The 21008-nt window shown below is 46.9% G+C and overlaps 1 protein-coding gene across 2 annotated transcripts in view; it reads right to left on the bottom strand.

The window, feature by feature from the left end:
* Positions 1-20631, bottom strand: part of LOC307222010 (uncharacterized protein) — a 43912-nt gene extending 23281 nt beyond the window's left edge. Inside the window, exons 1-6 of one of the 2 annotated variants that reach the window (XM_079987005.1) lie at positions 20464-20631; positions 19531-20170; positions 7228-7302; positions 5311-5360; positions 3459-3512; positions 1-151 (exon numbers count right to left, since the gene is read on the bottom strand). In XM_079987005.1, coding sequence (XP_079843131.1) covers positions 1-151; positions 3459-3512; positions 5311-5360; positions 7228-7302; positions 19531-19717 — 517 coding nt within the window. In that variant the 5' untranslated portion in view covers positions 19718-20170; positions 20464-20631. Of the gene's footprint in view, positions 152-3458; positions 3513-5310; positions 5361-7227; positions 7303-19530; positions 20222-20463 lie in introns of those variants that run through there. The other variant, XM_079987006.1, reaches the window with a different exon arrangement.
* Positions 20632-21008: the final 377 nt, after the last annotated feature.

The raw sequence follows: 21008 nt of genomic DNA, 5'->3' as shown, positions 1-21008 counted from the left end.
CTTGCAAACCTCCCACCTCGCTTTCCTTCTCCCTCTGCAGCTGGGAGTACTTCTGGTTGTGGGTCTCTGTTATCTTGCGGTGTTCCAGTTTCAGCCCGTTGTGTTGCATCTGCAGGTCAAGAAGCTGCTTCTTGACATCTTCGTGCTGATTCTAATCCAAGGAAAAATAAAAATTAAAACTGAGACAGGGCAGGAGCGGCAGGGGGAGAAACTCCTGTGTGACACACTCACGTCTTCCCCCATTCGGAACCTTTCCAAATCAGTAACAAGGAATCAGTCCCTCTGTCTACAGTGTTCAGAAATGAGTGCCAATGGTTTGTTTGTTTCATAAAATGTATGTGCCACTTGATTGTAAACAAAACTCTCAAAGCACTCATACAGTCAATATGGTACCATCCATGCCATATATATAGTAGGAATCCTTAGGTTTGGAAGAAACCCCAAGGTTTGTAGGAATACAGTAAGATCCTCAAGGTTGTGGGGACTCATGTCTGGTAAGGAGTGAGCAGGGTCAGTGGCCACAGAAGGCTTACAGGCAGGTGGCAAGAAAAAAAAGAGGAAAGCAGGAAAGGCCAGAATGGAATGGAGTGTCCTGAACTGGAATACTCCGTGCTGCAACATTCTGTGGCAGCTCCCACTTGTATGTTTCTAATTTTACCTCCAAAGGCTCTCTAATCACCATTAGGGCTTAAAGCTGTATCGTGATTTGTTCAGATTCTTAAAATAAAAAAAAAATTAAAACAATTTCAGCATAACAAATTATCAGTCTAAATAATCAATTACATTATTCCCCCCCCCCCATTCCTCCCTCTCCCCCCCCCCAGGACTTCCCTCAGCTCCCCTCTCTGGTTTCTTTGCACAAATTGTTCTCTGCATGTTATAAAATTGTACATATCCTTGCCTTATCTATCACGTGTTCAACTAATAAATTTGTGGATGTTTATTCAAAACCTGCCAAGGAGTCTAGATCATTTTGTTGTCTTTTTAAGTAATTTGTAAAAAGTTCCCATTCTTCCTTGTAGTCACAATTGTCCTTATCGCGCGGTTTGTACGTCAATTTGGCCAAAGTGATTTATTCAGATTCAATCACTTCACCAATCAGTTGTTTGATTTTTAACTGGCTGATAAGCCTTCTCAGCAACAGCAGCTTTTAAGTTGACTGATTGATAGATTCAAGTTGACTGATAGATTCAAGTTGACTGATTGATAAGATTCAAGTTGATTAACTGCAGTGGGAGCTTCATTTGTACCAACGGGGTAAACTTTTATAGTACGCTCCTATGCTGGTTTTCTCCCCAGACTCCACGGAGTTTAACAAGGCTTATTCCCAGGTCAGAAAGACATGCTGTACCGTCATCCAAACTACTGGGACCATTAGGCAAGACTCAGTGATATGGCTGCCTTGGAAGACAGCGGTTCGTTCCCGCTGCCACCATTTCTTCCCTTCTCTTCTCCCAAGCATTCCCTCTCCCAACCCTGGCCAGCTAGCCTCAAAAACTGGTGTGGCTGTGAAGAATTAGCCATTGTCTATAAGGGGCCAGGGGTTCACCTGAGCACCCATCGATCTACATATATAATTGGTGCTGCCAAGCCAAGCAGAGCACGATCGCTGCAAGTTACTATGGGAACACCGAAGGAGGTGAATTCTGGGTCAGTGGCACCGTGCGAAAGGGTTTTCCCCGGTGTTTTTTAGAGGTCCCTAGCTTGGGAAAGGGCAGAGAAAGACAGGGCTATAAACTCACATGGGGGTTCTCAGTTCAGTCATAGAAAGAAAGGCTGAGCTATTCCGGAAACAATCGAAGTATTCCCCAGCTGAATAATGGGGTTTTCACCACGATTTTCCACTTGTCAGTCTTGCTTTAAACATATTTGCTGTTTTTGTGTTTTTAGTTTTGTTACAGGTAAGTCGCCTTGAGGCAGTGGTTTGGAAGGCAACTAATAAAGCAAAGGCAATAGTAATAATAATGATACTCTTTTGTTTTAACACATCTTAATATTGTATTTTTATATTGTTGCAATCCTCCCTGGGGCTTTGTGATGAAGGGCAGGTAAAAAATCACCACCACCATCTTCAGTCTTACATTGGTTACTTTAAAAAAAAAAGAAACTAGAATCCCTGTGGCCAATTAATGCGCTGTAAAAGTCCAAATTAAAGAGTGTGTACTCAGAATCTATTAACAGTGAAAGCATAACAAATCTGGGTTAAGTGACCCAGAAGGAAACTAACAAAGACAGACTTTTTTCCACCACTCCCTCTCTCGGGCTTTTTAAACCTTGTATGTGAGTTTCTTTTAAAAACACATTGGGAAAAGTTCATGATTGGAGTTTCACTGAGCTTTTGTCCTTTCAAACAGATTTTTTATGTTTGTTTGTTTTTAAAGTTTTTATTTTATTGGTAGTTTTAAATGAGTCTTTTATACGCTTTTGCACATTTAAAACTTATACAGTGCTTTTGTAAAAAAGAAAGTGGTTTACAAAAAAGATAAAACAATAAAATTGTGAATTAACTAAATTTAACAACAATAATAAATCCTGCTAAACAATAATAAATTCTGCTAAATGTGAACCAATAGCCACAATATGGGCCTGGTTTATCTCACAGAATCTAAAGCTTCCATCCGATACTACTCTAAATAGACCCACTGAAGATTATCTAAACTATATTTTGTGTGTGTGTGTGCTGCACGATTGTAAGAAAAGCTCTAAGCTATTTATAAAAAATATCACATGAAACATTAAAATGTTTGATTTAAAAAGTAAAATAATAAAGGCATTTTCAAACATCCAAAAGATGATTAAAATCAACAGTAGCTAAAATAAATACATATATGTAACTTTTACTGGATAGCCTTGCCTAAACAAACACATAAATAGGCACTGAGTTATATAATCATAGACTTAGAAGGGAGGAAGCAGGAGAGACTGGACAAATAAGAGAGCATTTTTTCCCCTTCCTTGTTTGCCTTTTGCAAGGTTTCAAGGTTTTTGTGTGGTGTTTTGGGTTCAAAATTCTGTGGCTGGTAACGCATTATAATATTACCGGCAACTCATTATGCAGATGCAAGCCTAACAAACAACTTCCTGAGAGCATGTTGCGTTTGGATAGTGAGACCTTTGTGTACAAATGTCAGGGCCAGTTTCTCAAGCAGTCATTCTGGACACCCTCCCCAGAGTACATAGGGACCGCTCTAGATTGGGTTGTTCTTTTTGAGTGGATAAATTCTGCCACATGCCATTTACACAATAATGGTGGATTAATACCAGACCATCCAGACAACATTCCACATTGTTCTGTGATGCTTCCACCACACTCCACTATTAGTAGTAGTAGTAGTATTAGAGAGGAGCGTGGGAACGCAATGCTTAGAGATGATGGAGTTGTCGTCGAGGGCGGCAGGTTCCCCCACCCCTAGAAATGGCTGAGATTCCTGTGCCAAAAAGAACCAGGGTCCATTTACCTTCAGGATCTTATGCTGAGAACTCAGGGCTCCATATCTGTTCATGGAATCTTGCTGCAAGGAAAACGTGACAAGCACAACTGTCAGTAACCAAAATGACCAAAAGCGGTTAATAATAATAATAATAATAATAATAATAATAATAATAATAAATTTTATTTATACCCCGCCCTCCCCAGCCAGAGCTGGGCTCAGGGCAGCTAACAACAGTAAAAATTACAGTAAAACATAAGAAAGGTAAAGGTAAAGGGACCCCTGACCATTAGGTCCAGTCGTGGCCGACTCTGGGGTTGCGGCACTCATCTTGCTTTATTGGCTGAAGGAGCCGGCGTACAGCTTCCAGGTCATGTGGCCAGCATGACTAAGCCGCTTCTGGCGAACCAGAGCAGCACACGGAAACGCTGTTTACCTTCCCGCCTGAGCGGTACCTATTTATTTACTTGCACTTTGACGTGCTTTTGAACTGCTAGGTTGGCAGGAGCAGGGACCGAGCAAGGGGAGCTCACCCCGTCAGGGGGATTCGAACCACTTACCTTCTGATCGGCAGTTGCTCCTAGGCTCTGTGGTTTAACCCACAGCACCACCCGTGTCAAAAAACAACCAATTTTATTACCCAGCACAGCGGTGGCGGTCTTCTTGGTGGTGGCACACCAACTGCAGAACACTCTTTCTCCCCTCCTCAAAGAGTGACCGGCTCCTATTCTGTCTAGTCTGAGGTGCCAATTAAAAACCCACCACTTTGTCTAGGTCTTTGATGACAAGGGAGCTGTGAGGAAGCAATCCCAGCTGCAGTGGCATACCCTGGGCTTTTTTTTTTTTCCAGCCGGAAGTTACGATGTGGAGAATTTAAATTTTGTCCTACATTATTAGATTTGAGGGTTTACTGAATATATAGGTGAAAATTGTGTTCATTTAAAAATGCTGGTAGCATTCAGATAAATTCAACAGTGTAAATAAGTTCTGATGGACGTAAACAATGGTTTACTGAATGGCTTGTAAAATATGCAGGGATGTGTGGCATGCAAAATGAACCACAGAAAGAGAAGAAGGGAAGTCATTGATTTATGGTTGTTTAAATGAATATTTTGAAATGTAAATCAGAAAATTTGTGTGTGTGTGTGTGTGTGTGTGCAAGGGACGTAAGTGGTGCTGTGGGTTAAACCACAAAGCCTAGGGCTTGCCGATCAGAAGGTAGGCGGTTCAAATCCCCGCGACGGGGTGAACTTCCGTTGCTTGGTCCCTGCTCCTGCCAACCTAGCAGTTTGAAAGCATGAAGTGCAAGTAGATAAATAGGTACCGCTCCAGCAGGAAGGTAAACGGCGTTTCCGTGCACTGCTCTGGTTTGCCAGAAGCGGTATAGTCATGCTAGCCACATGACCCAGAAGCTGTACACCAGCTCCCTCGACCAGTAAAGCGAGATGAGCGCCGCAGCAACCCCAGAGTCATCTGCGACTGGACCTAACGGTCAGGGATCCCTTTACATACATATATATATATATATATATATATATATATATATATATATATATATTCCAGTGCAACAAAAAACCATGTACAGTGAATATTATTAATAAAGGATAGTAAATATTATTTTTAAAGGATCAATCATATTGATAAAGGATATTATTCCTTTTTTCCTTTTTATGTATGTGCCCCCTTCCCCCTCCCTTTCACCCCTCTCTCTCTTATTCCCCCAACCCTCTCTCATCCCTTCTGTCTCCACCCTGTCTCTCCCTTCTCTCTCCCTCCCCCCTTTTACCCCTCCCCCTCCCTTTTCCTCCCTCTCATCCCCTTCTACCCCTCCCCGCCCCACCTCCCTCTCACACGCACAGAGGAATCTAATTTCACCCACCTTTTCTTTGTTGAGGGCTTCTTGAGCTTCTAACTTGTAGACTAAAAAATCTGAGGGATTTAAGAGAGAGAACAATCAGGGAAATTAGTGAGACGGAATTTACTAGAATCTGGTTTACATTTGAAGGAGGAAGCTGTTTAAAAGCCTGTGAACCTAATAGGAAGGAATGTGCCCACTATTAAAAATTTTTTTTTAAGAAATCCCCGGAAAAGCAACTAACTAGAAATCCAAAGTTTAAAAATGCAGAAGCCTATCCTCCATCGTATTTCAGAAAAGAATTCAAAGTGGAACCAGTGTCTGAAAGGAGCACCAGTGGAAACACTCTGTATTGCTGACAATAACAACAATTGTTTGTACTCACATACACAGCAAACACACATATATATTAGGCAGCCTAGCGGGATTTTAGTCTAAGAAGAAGAAGAATCATACTATACAATGCTGTATAATCCAGCATGACTGATGGCCCAGGATGCTGGGAGTTCTAGTACAAGATTCCCCATCCCTGCTGTCTAAAACCCCTCAATTACAACCAAAAATCCTTCGCAACTTCTCCAATCGTCAAGTGGCGATTAGCCACCCAGCGCACACGGCACAGAAGGCCACATCTTTATCCAAGATAATTAGAGATCACTTGCAGCCCTCTCAGAAACACTCCCAAGAAGAACAACTGCTATATTGATCTTTTGCAAAAGCTCTGAGACACAAGAGTCGAGTCAGCCTTTTAATAAATGCTTATTTCTTTTCTAGCGGGGCAATGCGGCTGAGTGCTGGGGCACCAGCACAAAACCCCAGAGGTTTGGGAATGAAGGCCGCAGCAGGGGAAATGATGGTAGCTCAGTGATGTAGCCTTTGAACGGCACACAGGAGGTTCCAGGTTCGATCCCCGCCACCTCCAAGTAAGGAATGTCTGCTTTCCGACACCCTGCTGCCTGTCCGTGCGGACAACACTGAGCTAGATGGGTTGCCAACTTTGGTATGGCAAAATACAGGACAAGGTGGGGGAATTGCATACCCCGTTAAGCGTCCCAAACCAGGACATCTTGTTTTTTATCGTGAGAGCACGGTGGCCATTTTGGTTGCCACGATCTCACACAATTTCGCAGTGAAATTTCCCCTCCCCCAAATGTGTTTTTTTTCAGGGCTGCAATTTCGTGCAGTGCCCCCAAACACACATTTGTGGGTGCTGTGTGTGAAAAAGTGCTTTTTTGGACTGGGAAGCGAGACGCTCATGGCAACCAAAATGGCCACCTTGCTCTCACGGCAAAGAACGGCAAGATGGCGTCCCGGATTTTGGCTTCAAAGTGTTGGAGGGTATGGGAGAGAGACAGAGAGAGAATCAGCAAAACAGAAATACAGGACAAACTGCGTTTTGTACTGAATCAATATAGGACATAACATTTTACATTGAAACACGGGACAATCCTGTATTATACAGGACAGAAGGAAACCTTAGCATGGGACAATGGTCAGACTCAGCATGGGGAGCATTCATGTTCCTGACAAGGCTCATAGCTTAGTGCTACAGCATCCATTTTGCTAGGGCTGCCATTGTTCCCAAAAAAAACCTCAACAATTTTTTTTCAGATTTTCACTCTAAAAACTATTAAGCACTGATTGAATTAAAATACACACACACACACACACTAATCTAGTAGAACCATACTGATAATTACAATAAAAACAGTGCCAAGCCTTTTATGAAAAGCAGGGAGTTCCCCAAAGCCTGTTGGAACAAGAAGAGTTTTCACCTGCCGGCGGAAAGACAAGAAGGAGGGAGCCAATCTAGCTTCCTGAGGGAGGAGTTCCAACATTTGGGAGCAGCCACCGAAAAGGCCCTTTCCAAAGCAGCGTATTCTGCTGTTTTGAGCAAACACCTCTTCGAATTTACTTCAGGCAAAAAACCCACAACCTTACCTTCTTTTGTTTTCTTGTGTTCCCCTCGTTCTTTCTGCAAGGATCGTTCTAGCCGTGATCTGTGTTCATAAACGACTGAGGGGGAGAGAAGGAGAAGGAAAAACGAATATGAAGCAGCAAAACTTTGCAACACCCGCCCTCTACCCAAGTGATTTTCAGACAAGGATTTAAAAACAAATAAATAAACCTGGGTTCTGTGCCAAAGCTCAGGTTGTCAGCATAAAGGATGCATATGGAACAAGCCTGCTTGGTGTCTCTGTGTTATTTATACTGCCATTTCCCCCGCTTTATCTACTCTATATTTTAAATACAGTGGTACCTTGGGTTACATACGCTTCAGGTTACAGACTCCCCTAACCCAGAAATAGTACCTCGGGTTAAGAACTTTGCTTCAGGATGAGAACAGAAATTGCGCAGCAGCGGCACAACAGCAGCAGGAGACCCCATTAGCTAAAGTGGTGCTTCAGGTTAAGAACAATTACAGGTTAAGAATGGACCTCCGGAACAAATTAAGTACGTAACCAGAGGTACCACTGTAGTTGTTTGTTCACTAGGCATTTGACAACGCACTGAGATATCGTAACCGTATTTTTGCGTGACGGTTCCTGAGATCGTGGATAACCTTCCCTTTGCTTCTAGTCTGTAAACGTTGTAAATGTTCCTTGTTTTATTTTTCCATCCCGATTTTGTTGCATTATAGCTCTAAAGTTGCCCCTCATGTGGTAACACTGGGAAAGCACAGCAGAACAACTAACAGAGCAGAATGACGTGCGGACGGCCTGGTATAAATCAACCACTGATGCACTATTGTTGCGGCTATGACACATTGCAGCCAACACACTGGGGTATGGGGTCATTCTGGAGGGTCCCCATATTCAAAAGCTGCCCTGATCTTCCTGCCATTCAAAGAAAAAGCGAAACAATATACTACTTTATTTATTCGTTTAAAGAGGGGAGGGTGGGGAGGAATAAGTGTTGCTCACGACACATCCAACCAAAATGGCATTCTTTCAGGTCATAAATGTCTCAAGGGAAGGACATTTGTGTGTCTCCCTGCCACCCACCTGCCCCCCGTCGCCCCACGCCACAAAAATCACAGCCAGAGGCCCAGGAAATACAAGAACACTCAGCGTGATGGAGGCAAACAAGCCAAACCTAGCATGCTAGAGGAAGGGTGGGCAAAATATGAACAAAAATAGTTTAAAATCTGCATTTGATGTGACAGATGAGTTCCTTCTCTCTCCCTCTCCTTTTTTCTTTCTTTCTTTGATCAAGAAAGAACAAGTACAAGGCTCCAGTTGATTTCTCGCTGCTGAGTGAAAAGGACCTCCAGGCATCCCTTTCAACCTTCATGGATGTTTAACAATGACTTTTAATGCACTTTTAAAGGCACTTGGAACCCTAAGGAGCAGCGGGCTTTCTGGTGAGGGGGGTGGGGAAATGCCAAGCCCAAGGATCTCGTTCTCTGATGAAGCCTCGATGGATTTGGGCGATAAGACACAGAGCTCTGTTTTGGACTAAGTTACACGGAGGAGAGGCGGACCCATTTCTATGGTGATCCAACTGACAGCTATACACTGCAATTTCACCCGTATTCTGGAGTTCCAAGTGGCAACAAGGGAGATGCTTCTTTTGGGTTGCAAAACTGGACCAGGGAAGGCATATATACATGACTGAAGTGAACAGGTACGAAGGGCAGGCACAAAGCGGAAGCAGCAGTACGCTAAGGACTAGGAACCTGCGCCGTTTATAATGCAGAAGCTGAGATTCTCAGGAAGTTGCCTTTATCGCAGCCAAATTCTGTGGCTTTTTTGCATTCCACCACACATGCATATCCCACCAATTTCACGTGTGCCTGAGGGCCCTTTCTGTAATGTCACCCTCTAGGATTTAAGGGTGGGGAATCACCACTGTCCTTTTTCTGTCTGTCCACCTATCTGTGCCCCAAATAGGAGAGAGGTATATATTTGTTTCTGCCCCCTCAGAGGTGCCTCAGAACGGACCTGCCTTGCACGGATGTATTTTGAGCCGCATACCACAGAGTCTCGCCAGGCACAACGTGACAGGATATGAACAAGTCCTCTGAGAATTTATCCCAGCTCACACTAAAGATTTCTTACACCCAACGAACCGTTCGCATGATATAACCGCCTGCCTTTCACTCTCCTCTCTGGATCTCACAAACTCTCCTTTAATGTAAAGATAGTTAGACTCTCAAGCTAAGCTGAAATTACTCCCAGGGTTTCCCCTCAGAGTATTCTCTTCTATGTACAGCTAAAAAGAAAGAAAGAGCGAGCTACAGACATTTAGGTGGGGGTCAGTGAAATGTGCAAAGGGTGTTTAGTTTTTGAAAAGTCGGGGGGGGGGGATTCTGAGGAATTAACTCTTGTGAGAAATTTCGGCCTCTATAATATTTGATGCAACAAACACTCTTGTTAGTTTAGAGTTAAGACTCTTGGACTGAAGGAAGCCACGAGATTAGAGAGGAACACTAGGAGAAGCCAAGGTCTGAGCCCATCGCTCCCTTCCACTAGATTAAAACATAGTGGGCAGGATCCACAGCTACACCTGAAATTTCCCACTGTAACCGCATGTGGTGAAATGCAGCAGGAGGTTGTTGTTACGAAATACTCTCCATGGAAGGCTGAAGCTCCAAAATATATTTTTGCTTTTAACTGGGGTGGGTGTAAGCTGAGAAGTTCTGGAGCAGTTCTAGGCTAGATCTTGAAAAGGCACAGCGATGACACTGTCTGTTTAGCTAGCCAGTTTATCCAAGATGATCTTCGTGGCAACAGAACCCTAATCCAATGCAGAAGAGGAGGGTAATAGTTGGCTGACAGCGGCTTTTTGGGCTAGGATACCGAGTGGTAAAAGGGACTCGGGTGGCGCTATGGGTTAAACCACAGAGCCTAGGACTTGCCGATCAGAAGGTCGGCGGTTCAAATCCCCCCTACGGGGTGAGCTCCCATTGCTCAGTCCCTGCTCCTGCCAACCTAGCAGTTCGAAAGCACATCAAAGTGCAAGCAGATAAATAGGTACCGCTCCGGCGGGAAGGTAAACGGCGTTTCCGTGTGCTGCTCTGGTTCGCCAGAAGCGGCTTAGTCATGCTGGCCACATGACCCGGAAGCTGTACGCTGGCTCCCTCGCCCAATAAAGTGAGATGAGCGCCGCAACCCCAGAGTCAGTCACGACTGGAGCTAATGGTCAGGGGTCCCTTTACCTTTACCTTTACCGGGTGGTAAACCTACAGCCTGGAGACCAGTTTTCCCAAACCACACCTGCCTGTGCATCCCCTTAGTGGAGTTCAATACTGCTGGGGTAGGCAGGTGTGGAGGACTCCCTGGTCCTGAATGGGGTAACTGTGTCCCTGAAGGACCAGGTGCGCAGCCTGGGAGTCATCTTGGACTCACAGCTGTCCATGGAGGCACAGGTCAATTCTGTGTCCAGGGCAGCTGTCTACCAGCTCCATCTGGCACGCAGGCTGAGACCCTATCTGCCTGTCTCACCAGAGTGGTACATGCTCTGGTTATTTCCCACTTGGACTACTGCAATGCGCTCTACGTGGGGCTACCTTTGAAGGTGACCCGGAAACTACAACTAATCCAGAATGCGGCAGCTAATCTGGTGACTGGGAGTGCCTACTGAGACCATATAACACTGGTCCTGAAAGACCTACATTGGCTCCCAGTATGTTTCCAAGCACAATTCAAAGTGTTGCTGCTGACCTTTAAAGCAGTAAACAGCCTCGGCCCAGTATACCTGAAGGTGTGTCTCCACCACCATCGTTCTGCCCGGACACTGAGGTCCAGCTCAGAGGGCCTTCTGGCAGTTCCCTCCCTGCGAGAAGTGAGGTTGCAGGGAACCAGGCAGAGGGCCTTCTCAGTAGTGATGCCCGACCTCTGGAAGACCTTCCCATGAGATGTCAAGGAAATAAACAATTATCTGACTTTTAGAAGACATCTGAAGGCAGCCCTGTTTAGGGAAGTTTTTAATGTTTGATCTTTTATCATCATAGTCATCATTATTATTCTGTTGGAAGCTGCCCAGCATGGCTGGGGAAACCAGCCTGATGGGCGGGATGATGATAACAACAACAACAACAACAACAACAACAACAACAACAACAATAATAATAATAATAATAATAATATACTGTTCAATACTGCTGAATGTGCCAATGAAGCAGACCTCTTGAGCCAGCAGGATTGAACCCTCTGCTCATCAGCTTGTGAGTGGAAAGTTCAATCCTCCTATGTGGTGCTTCATTAATCCCCCCCCCCCCCGTCAACTTTGACAGGGGGCAGGGACTGCCCAACTCTCAGTCAGCCAGCATCATCATGACATGAGATGATGGTTGAGAGGTGGGGACCCGCCCAGTTGCCAAAGTTGGCCCATGGCATGGGGAGATAAAGATCTGACCCTCTGGGCCAAACAAGTCTCCCATCCCCTGGTTTAAATTGCATAAAGAATATGACATTGATGGTAGGAAAATTATCTGGAAAAGGATGAAGACTTGATTGCTGGGAAGTATTATTCCCCTAATATAAGCGACGTGTATGTTAGCTTGCAAACAGAAAACACGATAACAGGAGGGGGCTTAAATAATATGCATAGCTTGGAGAGCCAGTGTGGTGTAGTGGTTAAGAGCGGTGGACTCGTAATCTGGGGAACCGGGTTCGCGTCTCCGCTCCTCCACATGCAGCTGCTGGGTGACCTTGGGCCAGTCACACTTCTCTGAAGTCTCTCAGCCCCACTCACCTCACAGAGTGTTTGTTGTGGGGGAGGAAGGGAAAGGAGAATGTTAGCCGCTTTGAGACTCCTTCGGGTAGTGATAAAGCGGGATATCAAATCCAAACTCTTCTTCTTCTACAAAACCCATTAGAAATAAAATACAACCCATCCTCTCTGCCTGTAGACCTCTGGACTACAACTTCCATCATCCCTGACTACTGTCCAGGCTGGCTGAGGCTGATGGGAAATGAAGTCTAGCAACATATATCAGTCCATGGATTCACCATCACGGCAGTAATAGATAGATCCAAGGCAGAGAGAATGGGCTGGACTCAATTCCCACCGGGCTTTGTCAACTGCTAGGGATAGTAGCTAATGCTAGTCCTACTCAAGATAGGGTTGCCATATTTCAAGAAGTAAAAAATCTGGAAATGTTGTTGAGCTTTTTGGGGGCAAAGTTTTTAAGGAAATTCACCAAAAAATCAACACTTCCGACATAGGTGGCTGCCATGTGCCCAGGTTTTCTGATTTTTGGAAATTCCGCCCGGACGCTATTTCCGATGGACGAATCCTGGATAGGTCTGGGAAATCCCAGGCATATGGCAGCCCTATACTCAGAATTACTCTCTTATCACAACACCCTGTGAGGTTGACTAGGCTCAGAGTCAGTGACAGGCCCCACACCACCCCGCTGGCCTTAACAGTGGACTGGGGATCTGAGACTGATCTCCTGGGTCCTAGTCCAACACTCTAAACCAGCGGATCTCAACCTGTGGGTCCCCAGATGTTGTTGGACTACAACTCCCATCATCCCTGAGTTCTGGCCTTGCTAGCTAGGGGTGATGGGAGTTGTAGTTCAACAACATCTGGGGACCCACAGGTTGAGAAAGGCTGCTCTAAACCAAGTATGAGGAGCCTTTGCCCCTCCAGACATTGCTGAACCACAACTCAATCTCCCCTGACCATTGGCTATTCTAGCTAAGGCTGATGGGAGTTGTAGTTCAGCAACATCTGAGGGACCAAAGTTTTCACCCCACGCCTGCTCTGACTACTACCCCACACTGCCCTGTCTTTCTAGGCACCAACGCAGATGACTGAACAGAGCAAAAATAAGGTTGTGAGGAGGGGGCAGGAGGCTCCAAGAGGCAGAAAACTGCAGAACTATGAGCTGAGCTGGCTGCTGTCCCATCCAGCCATTACGAGCAGCTACTAAAACGCCTCTTTAAAAAATCCCCCAGGAGCAATAACTTGCAGAGAGAGCTTCTTCTCTTTGTTAACGTTTCCAGCAAGGCAGATGTGCCAGCAGGCTTCAGCGTGGAGAAATAACCATTCCCGCAGGCTTTCCGCAGAATTTAAGAACATTCCTCTCTCTCTCTCTTGTTGTCTGTTTGCCATTTTGGAAGTGATCTCTAAGGGAAGAGAGGGGGAAAATACACTTTGCCAACCAGCTAAGAGCTGATTTACACACTAGGAAAAGGAAAAAAAAGGAGTGGAGTGAAGCAATTCAAAATTCGAGGAAACATCGGAAGCTGCCTTGTATTGAGTCAAACCCTTGGTTCATTCAGAGTAGTGTTGTCTACGCTGACTGGCAGCACCTCTTTAGGATTTCAGGGGGGAGGGGATCGAACCTGGGACCTTCTACGTACAAACCAGGCACTCTGCCACTGAGCCACACGGGGGGGGGGGCACATGCCAGTTCCCATCCTGTTAAGATGCAGCAATGATGGTCAAGGGAGTTTGACAGAAGGGGATTAAACCCAGTCATGGAACAATCTCTTAGGGAAAAATAGTTCCCTCTTGTACGTGTGTGTGTGTGTGTGTGTGTGTGTGTGAGAGAGAGAGAGAGAGAGAGAGAGAGAGATGGGAGAATGCCCTCTGCAATTTCTAAAAGCCCTTGCCTTTTAAGATATGCCTGTATATCCTTTGCATGCTGCCCGATAGGACCTGGAATAAATGGTACTGTTTCAGGGTACCTGCGTAACCCAGCATACATTTCAAGCATGTGACTTCCCCCAAAGAATCCTGGGAGCTGTAGTTTGTTAAGGGTGCTCAGAACTGCTTCTCTGTGGTGGCTAAAGTACGAATCCCAGGATCCTTTGGGGGGGGGGGAGCCATGGGCTTTAAATGGGCCCCAGTCATGCCTGCCTCCAGATCTGCCCGCCCCCTGCTTGCATTAAAAATGTTCAGTGTTCATGGAGCTTTTTAAAAGGCTGAGGAGGTGTTTTGGGGTTTTTTGCACCCTTAGGTCTGTTTGCTTTTAAAGGGTCATGTGTTAGAGGGTGTCTCGAACATCTACCAATTTCACTCTTCTCCCAAGTCTGCTGAGATTCCCCTTATATTTCTCAACAGCTCTGTTTTGATTGGCACTCAGCAGCCGAGTTTGCTATTAAAGGGAGATTTTATCCGTATGTGACTTATGCACACACAGAGAGAAACCATTTGTGCTTCTTTCTTCTTTCATGCTTCTAAGATTTTTGCCCCCAACCGCAGCTCAAACATTTTTCGAGCTCGTCTCTGCCAAGGCATTTCGTCAAGCTTGGTCTGGACGATGGGATTAGAAGACCTTTGAGGGTCTCTCTCTCTTCTCTCTCTCCTGCTCCACAGTTCTATTCTAGAAAAGTGTAGCCAGCTGGGAAAGCAGAGCGGGCATCTCTAGCCGTAATTACCAGAACTGGCACTCGGCCAGAATGCCAGAGCTCACGGCCGGGCCCCAAGCTAAGCATGCAGGAAAAACATTTAGAAACCCTTTGGATATCAGATGGAGGGCTGGAAAGGAATGCAGGAAGTTGTCTTACACCAAGCCACACCTTTGGCCCATGGAGCTCAGTACTGTCAGCACGGGCTGGCAGCAGCTCCCTAGGCTTTCGGGCCTCTTTACCGCTGCCTTACCTAGAGATGCCAGGGATTGATTGACAGATTGCCTTTCTGCCCCAGCCTTTTCTCCAAGGAAGAAGAAGAAGAAGAAGAAGAAGAAGAAGAAGAAGAAGAAGAAGAAGAAGAAGAAGAGGAGGAGGAGGAGTTTGGATTTGACATCCCGCTTTATCACTACCTGAAGGAGTCTCAAAGCGGCTAACATTCTCCTTTCCCTTCCTCCCCCACAACAAACACTCTGTGAGGTGAGTGGGGCTGAGAGACTTCAGAGAAGTGTGACTAGCCCAAGGTCACAGCTGCATGTGGAGGAGCGGAGACACAAACCCGGTTCACCAGATTACGAATCTACCGCGCTTAACCACTACACCACACTGGCTCTCAAGCTGGTGGGTGTGGTTCTCTCCCCACCCTCACTGAATCCCCACAACAACTCTGCGAGGAAGAAACAAATAAAAAAATTCCTTCCAGTAGCACCTTAAAGACCAACTAAGTTAGTTCTTGGTATGAGCTTTCGTGTGCATGCACACTTCTTCAGATACACATGCACACGAAAGCTCATACCAAGCTCGTGCATGCACACGAAAGCTCATACCAAGAACTAACTTAGTTGGTCTTTAAGGTGCTACTGGAAGGAATTTTTTTATTTTGTTTTGACTATGGCAGACCAACACGGCTACCTATCTGTATCTGCGAGGAAGGTTAGGGTGAGAGGCAGTGACCAGCTGAAGGTCACCTGGCCTAGTGGGAACTTGAACCCTGGTCTCCCACGTCTTAATGTGACGCTCTAACCACTACACCACCCAGCATCTTCTGCATGCAATGCAGGTGCTCTGTCACTAAACTATGGCCCTTCCTTCAAAGGAGCAATCTGGCATGGGTGAAAGGGCCAGAATTGGGGTTTGGGGTTTTTTCTTCTCTGCAATGGCCCAGAAGGAGGCATTTCCCTAGGCATTCTGGGAAAGTTAATACAGGAACAATCACCAAGGCGGCGGTTGAAATCAGAGCTGTTGAAGCCAGAGAACTGAGGGAAACCCTCCCCAATTAGCAAATGTGGACACCAAAGGGTCCCTCTCCAGGCTGCTGTTTGGTCCTGGGTTTTTGGTAGGTGTATCTGCAACATGTCATTAAAAACGCCGCCTCAGTCAGACTGTTACAAGCAGCCCAGTCCTGTGGAATACCCTGCTAGCAAGAAATTCAGTGGGCACCTTCTGTGCCAAACGCCTGCTGCTGAAAACCCTTCTCTTCTGCCAGGCTTCTGCCGGCTATTAAGAATACGTCCTTCCACTATGGTTTAATTGGTTTCTGTTTTTAACTTTCTAAATGGTTTTTTGTCATTTGCTTTTATATTTTTTATCACGGTAGCACTGCAATATTATTTGTTATGCCGCAGCAGTATACAAATATTTAAAAAATAAATGTGACCACCACACATCGCTCTCATCTGGAGGGGCAACCCTTGCGCTAATGCACAACAAAAACGGGACAGCAACACAGAGGGAGGGAGGGAGGGAGGGAGGGAGGGAGGGAGGGAGGGAAATGTTACAGGGCATCACCAGGAAGTTACAGGACATGCACAGATTGGAAACGCAACAGCCTGCCCATCCCAGAACCATTGCAGGAGCAAAACAATATCGCCTATAAGCAACGTGATACAGGCACAGTAAAAAAAACCTTCCAGCTTCTGCCCAACTAAGTCTTCCTCAGAGTAGACCCAGTGAAATTATTGGTTCCATTACCACAAGCACTTTTGCTTCCCCGATGGGATTACCTCCCCCCCCCCCCCCAATACGCTGTTCTGGGGTTCTCCCAACCCTCCAGAGCGGATTGGGGGAGAGGCACTGGGCGAAAGCTCTTGCTCTGGCTTCCGCAAGTGCATCTGATTAGACCAATCCCACGTTCCTATTTATATCTGCCCTTTATGAAGAATCATGAGGACCAGCACCTTGCTTTGTTTTTAAAGGAAGTGGCAGACCCTGAAAACAGGGGGGGGGGAGGGGGAGGTAAGTAAGGAACCAGTCTCCCAGGCCTGCACTACATGCATTTGGCAAAGCCCAAAACAGCAAAGCGTGGAATACTGTATTGGCCTGAATATAAGCCTCACTTTTTCTCCAAATTCCAACCGTGAAAAGTTAAACAGCGGCTTATATTTGCGACCTTACGGTATGCAGTCAGGAGCCTGGGGCAAACAGCGCCAGGAGCGCACAAGGCAGCACCCACCCCACGCGTAGTCCCCCATCCTCTCCCCCTAGGCCGGGAAGGGACAGAGCAAGGAAGAGAAAAGGCCGCCGACAATTTTAAAGGTGCAGCTTATATTCGGGTGCAGCTTATATTCAGGCCAATCCGGCATATTCCTTGCAGAAATCAGAAATCAATCCCCGCCTTCCCTTTCCCACACCAGGAAAACTGTTGCCAAACGTTTGATCAGGCCTGGATGAGGACCCTGCCAAGAGGCAGGCAGGAAGGGCGGAATCTGCCAAGCAGCTGGATCCAGTCCCAGAGACCACCAGTTACCCGTCAATCCGGGAGCAGTGAGGAGGGACATTTTGCTATAAAATAAGAATGCCTCTCCGTTGGACATGAGCTCCGAGTTCAGTAACTGCAAGTTTCTGAAGAATGCCTGCATGCGAGTTGGAGGCAGGGAAGAGATAATGAAAAACAAACAGTGTGCTGCTGCTTCTGGTGTGTTTAAAGCTCCTTCCTGAACTCTCCAGCTGGTCCGTCCAGCGCATGGTGCCAGGAGAAGCTATTTGCCTTTTGATCCCAGGGGGCGAGCTCTGGAGTTGACATCAGCAGAACAGCAATGCTGTGTGTTGTCTGTGTTGTGATTCTGCATCCCTGGTGACCTCAGGTTTTTCAAGCAGCCTGGTCTCTCAAACCCAGAAGAGCATAACGAGCAATCCCCCTAAATTGGATTTCCCTGACCTGGTCCCCTCCAGAAGTTCTGGATGGCATATAACTCCCATCAGCCCCCAGATGGCAGGGCCAATAGCCATTCAATGAGTCTGGTATCATGAACAGAAATAACAGGGGAAGTCTATGGCGCCAGGGTCATTCCAGTGGCATTTCCCGACCTCCTCACGGGTCTTCCCTGATGTTTTCCTTTGGCGTTTCCCTGCTGGGCAGCCAAACCCACCAATGATCTCTAAGGCATCAGAGTGGGGCCCAAGTTTAGTGCTTGGTTCCATGTTATTTGCTTCCAGGAAAAAGCAACTTGGAAATGAGAGCCGAAGTTACACGACTTTCTGCTATATTTCTGGAAGTGGTTTTTATGTCTTGCGAAAGCTCAGATGTGATGCGGAAATCAGCAGCTGGGCAAATGGTATCAACTGCCCTTTGCCCACAGCCTAAGACTATTAACCCTGGAATCTAAAATCATCTAGATGCACCAAGTTTGTCACCAAATATGGTGATAAACTTAGATAGCTCAAAGCTTACCCACCACCAACGGTTAGACATATCCATGTAGGGCAGGACTATCGGTGAAGAGGCATGATGATCGTTTGATGGAGCTTCCAGGTCCACCAGAGCTGGGGAACCTGTGGTCCTACAGATGTTGCTGGGTGACAGCTCCCAGCATCCTAAGGACAGGCCTTCTAGCTGTGGCTGATGGGAGGTGGAGTCCAACATCTGTGGGTCCACAGGTTCCCTACCATAGATGTATATAGACACTTCTGAGCACCACAAGGTGGGACACAAAACAGGAAAGAGGAACCTGCACTATTAGCCACCAAGTCAGTTTTAAGGTTCTGCTATTTACATGCAAAGCCTTAAATAAATCTGGACCAGGTTCCCTGAGAAACCATGCTCCCTTCCACTGTTCAGTGAGGGCACTGTGATCAGCAAATGCGATCTGGTTAGTTTTGCCATGGCCTGTTGATTATCAACTCGCTGAAACGCAGAGGCAGGCTTGTTTAGTGGTGGCACCACTGTTGCAGAACACCCTCCCTGCTGAAATGCAAGAGATCCCATCAGTATTGGCATTCTGCCGGCTCCTGAAGACACACCTGTCTAGGAAAGCAATCCCTTGAACTGGAACTTCTGATCTTGTTGTTTTAGCCGTTTTCATTGTCATGCTTTTTATGTAATTGTCACGGCTTGTGTAATTTTAAATTAGGAGTGTTTTTAAGGTTTATGTGGACTTGTTTTATTGCATGCTTTAATTATGTGCGGATTTTATAGTTGTAAACGGCTCAGAAGCCATTTTGGCCTATAAATGGCACATGAATTGATAAACAAAAACAACAACACCAAGCACCCAATGACCTCAGACTAGCTTCTGCACGACTAACCAGGAATAGACTGCCTGTGGTTCTCCAGATGTTCTTGAATTCCAACTCCCAGCCCCAGCTGATGTTCAGGAGTAGATCTGGAGGCCCCCAGGGCTCTGTTCCCCTGGACTAGTTACTTTAGATATTAAATTGTATGCATGTGTGCTGCACATGAGGGGAAAGGACCAGAGCCAACTAATTCTAGTTCAGTCCCCATCCTCTTCCCTGCCGAGTCCCACAAGGGGCACCACTGAGCCTGAGGAGGAGGAAGCTGGTAGGCACGGCCACCCCCTGGACTGGATGCAAGGAAGCAGGCAGGCCAGGGAGACCTGGCTGAGGACAGACTGAAGTTGGTAGGGCAGCACCCCATCTGCCCTAAGGGACCAGCAGGAAACGCAACCGCGAACAAAGCAAGCCAAGACCCCCTTCTCACCTTGCAACTGGGCCGAAAGCACCTCCTGTTGCTGCTTGTATTTCAAAGCCAAGGCTTCTGCGGACTTCACCTTCTGCTGGAGGTGGTTGTACAGGAAAGCTCCGGATGCCAGGCAGGCCACGGCCACTAGGCAAAACCCAGTTTGCAAGAGGCCCTTTTGCCTCCTGGTGCACAGCCCAGTCCCCATCCCGGGAGCCTCCTTGCCAAAGGATTTATTTCTTCACTTTTCTTCGCCGCTGTACCATCTGGTCCGAGTTTTCGTGAGCACCCCAAGAACAGCAACTTGCCCTCTTTCCGAACCGCCAGTCCGTTGAAATAACAATAATAATGGTCTTTCTTTAAATTCTCCCAGATGGATCCTTCCTTTTCCTCTTCTCTTTACAGGACCAGGCTGGCTTAACAATCCTCATAGTCTGAGTCAGTGAGAAGAAATAGAGGCTGGGGCAAAGGGCAAGCTCATCTCTTTCCAGCTAGAAACTGCTGGGGTTCAAAAGAAGCCCCAACAATTAAAAAAAAAAAAACCCTACCAGAGATTGCACCGTTTTATTCCATCTCCTTCCGCTGTTTCCTTTCTTCTCGAGTCCAGGTGTGCGCGCGTGCACAGGAGAAAACTTTTTCTTAAACTTCCTTTTTCCTTGTGCTGTAGGAAGCGGGGGTTGGGGTTGGGGAGCGCAAAGCAGAAAAAGCAGGATCACAGATACGGATCACCAAAGTTTCTAAGCGCACGGAGGACTTTCCCAGGTTTAAGGAACTTCCTTTCCCGCCCAGCCCCCTCGCCCAGCCCAGCAGCTACACGCATAACACTAGGGGGCAGTTTATTATCGCAAGCTACCCTCTCCCTCCCCTGAAAAACTTGCAAACAATCTTAACACGGAGAGAGGAAGCCGAAGCAGGATCCCCAAGGGAAGCGTGGAAACGGACCAGGAAACTGACCGCAGGATTTGCAGGCGGCTGCAAAAACATTGACTCCTTTCTGGTCTCCTTTCCTCCGGACTCTCCCTCCTCCAACTTGAAACGGGGTGGCGGTGGTGGGAAGAATCGGTTGGGGAGCTGGAGGAAGGATCCGAAAGGAGGAGGAGGAGAAGGGAGAGAGAGAGAGAGAGAGATTGAGAGAGAGGTGGTTGGCGGCGGTGGAAGGAGGATGCGGAGCTGGGCGGAGCTGAACTAGGAAGGAAAGGGGGCGGCGGTGGGAGCATCAGGGGAAAGGGGAGGGGGCTGGAGAGGCGGGGGAGGGGAGGGAGAGGCGGGGGAGGAGCCGGAGGAATAAGATCCCAGGGATCGCCAAAGAGCAGGGTTGCAATGGAGTAGGATGTGCTTTGCGCGCGGGGCGCGCGAGACTGTCAAGCCCATTGCGCGCTCACTCGGAAGCAAGCCCCGCTGACCAGCCCCCGGGGATCGCTGCTGAAATCCGGCTCAGTGGCGCGGTTAGGGGATCGCAGATCCCTTGCGCCCTTCCTAACCTTGGCTGTGCCGGCTCC

This window comes from Podarcis cretensis (genome assembly GCF_951804945.1).
Source record: "Podarcis cretensis genome assembly, chromosome: 8".
Classification (NCBI taxonomy): Eukaryota; Metazoa; Chordata; class Lepidosauria; order Squamata; family Lacertidae; genus Podarcis; species Podarcis cretensis.
The sequence above is the reverse complement of the archived record's forward strand: the minus strand, read 5'-3'. Positions and strand labels throughout refer to the sequence as shown.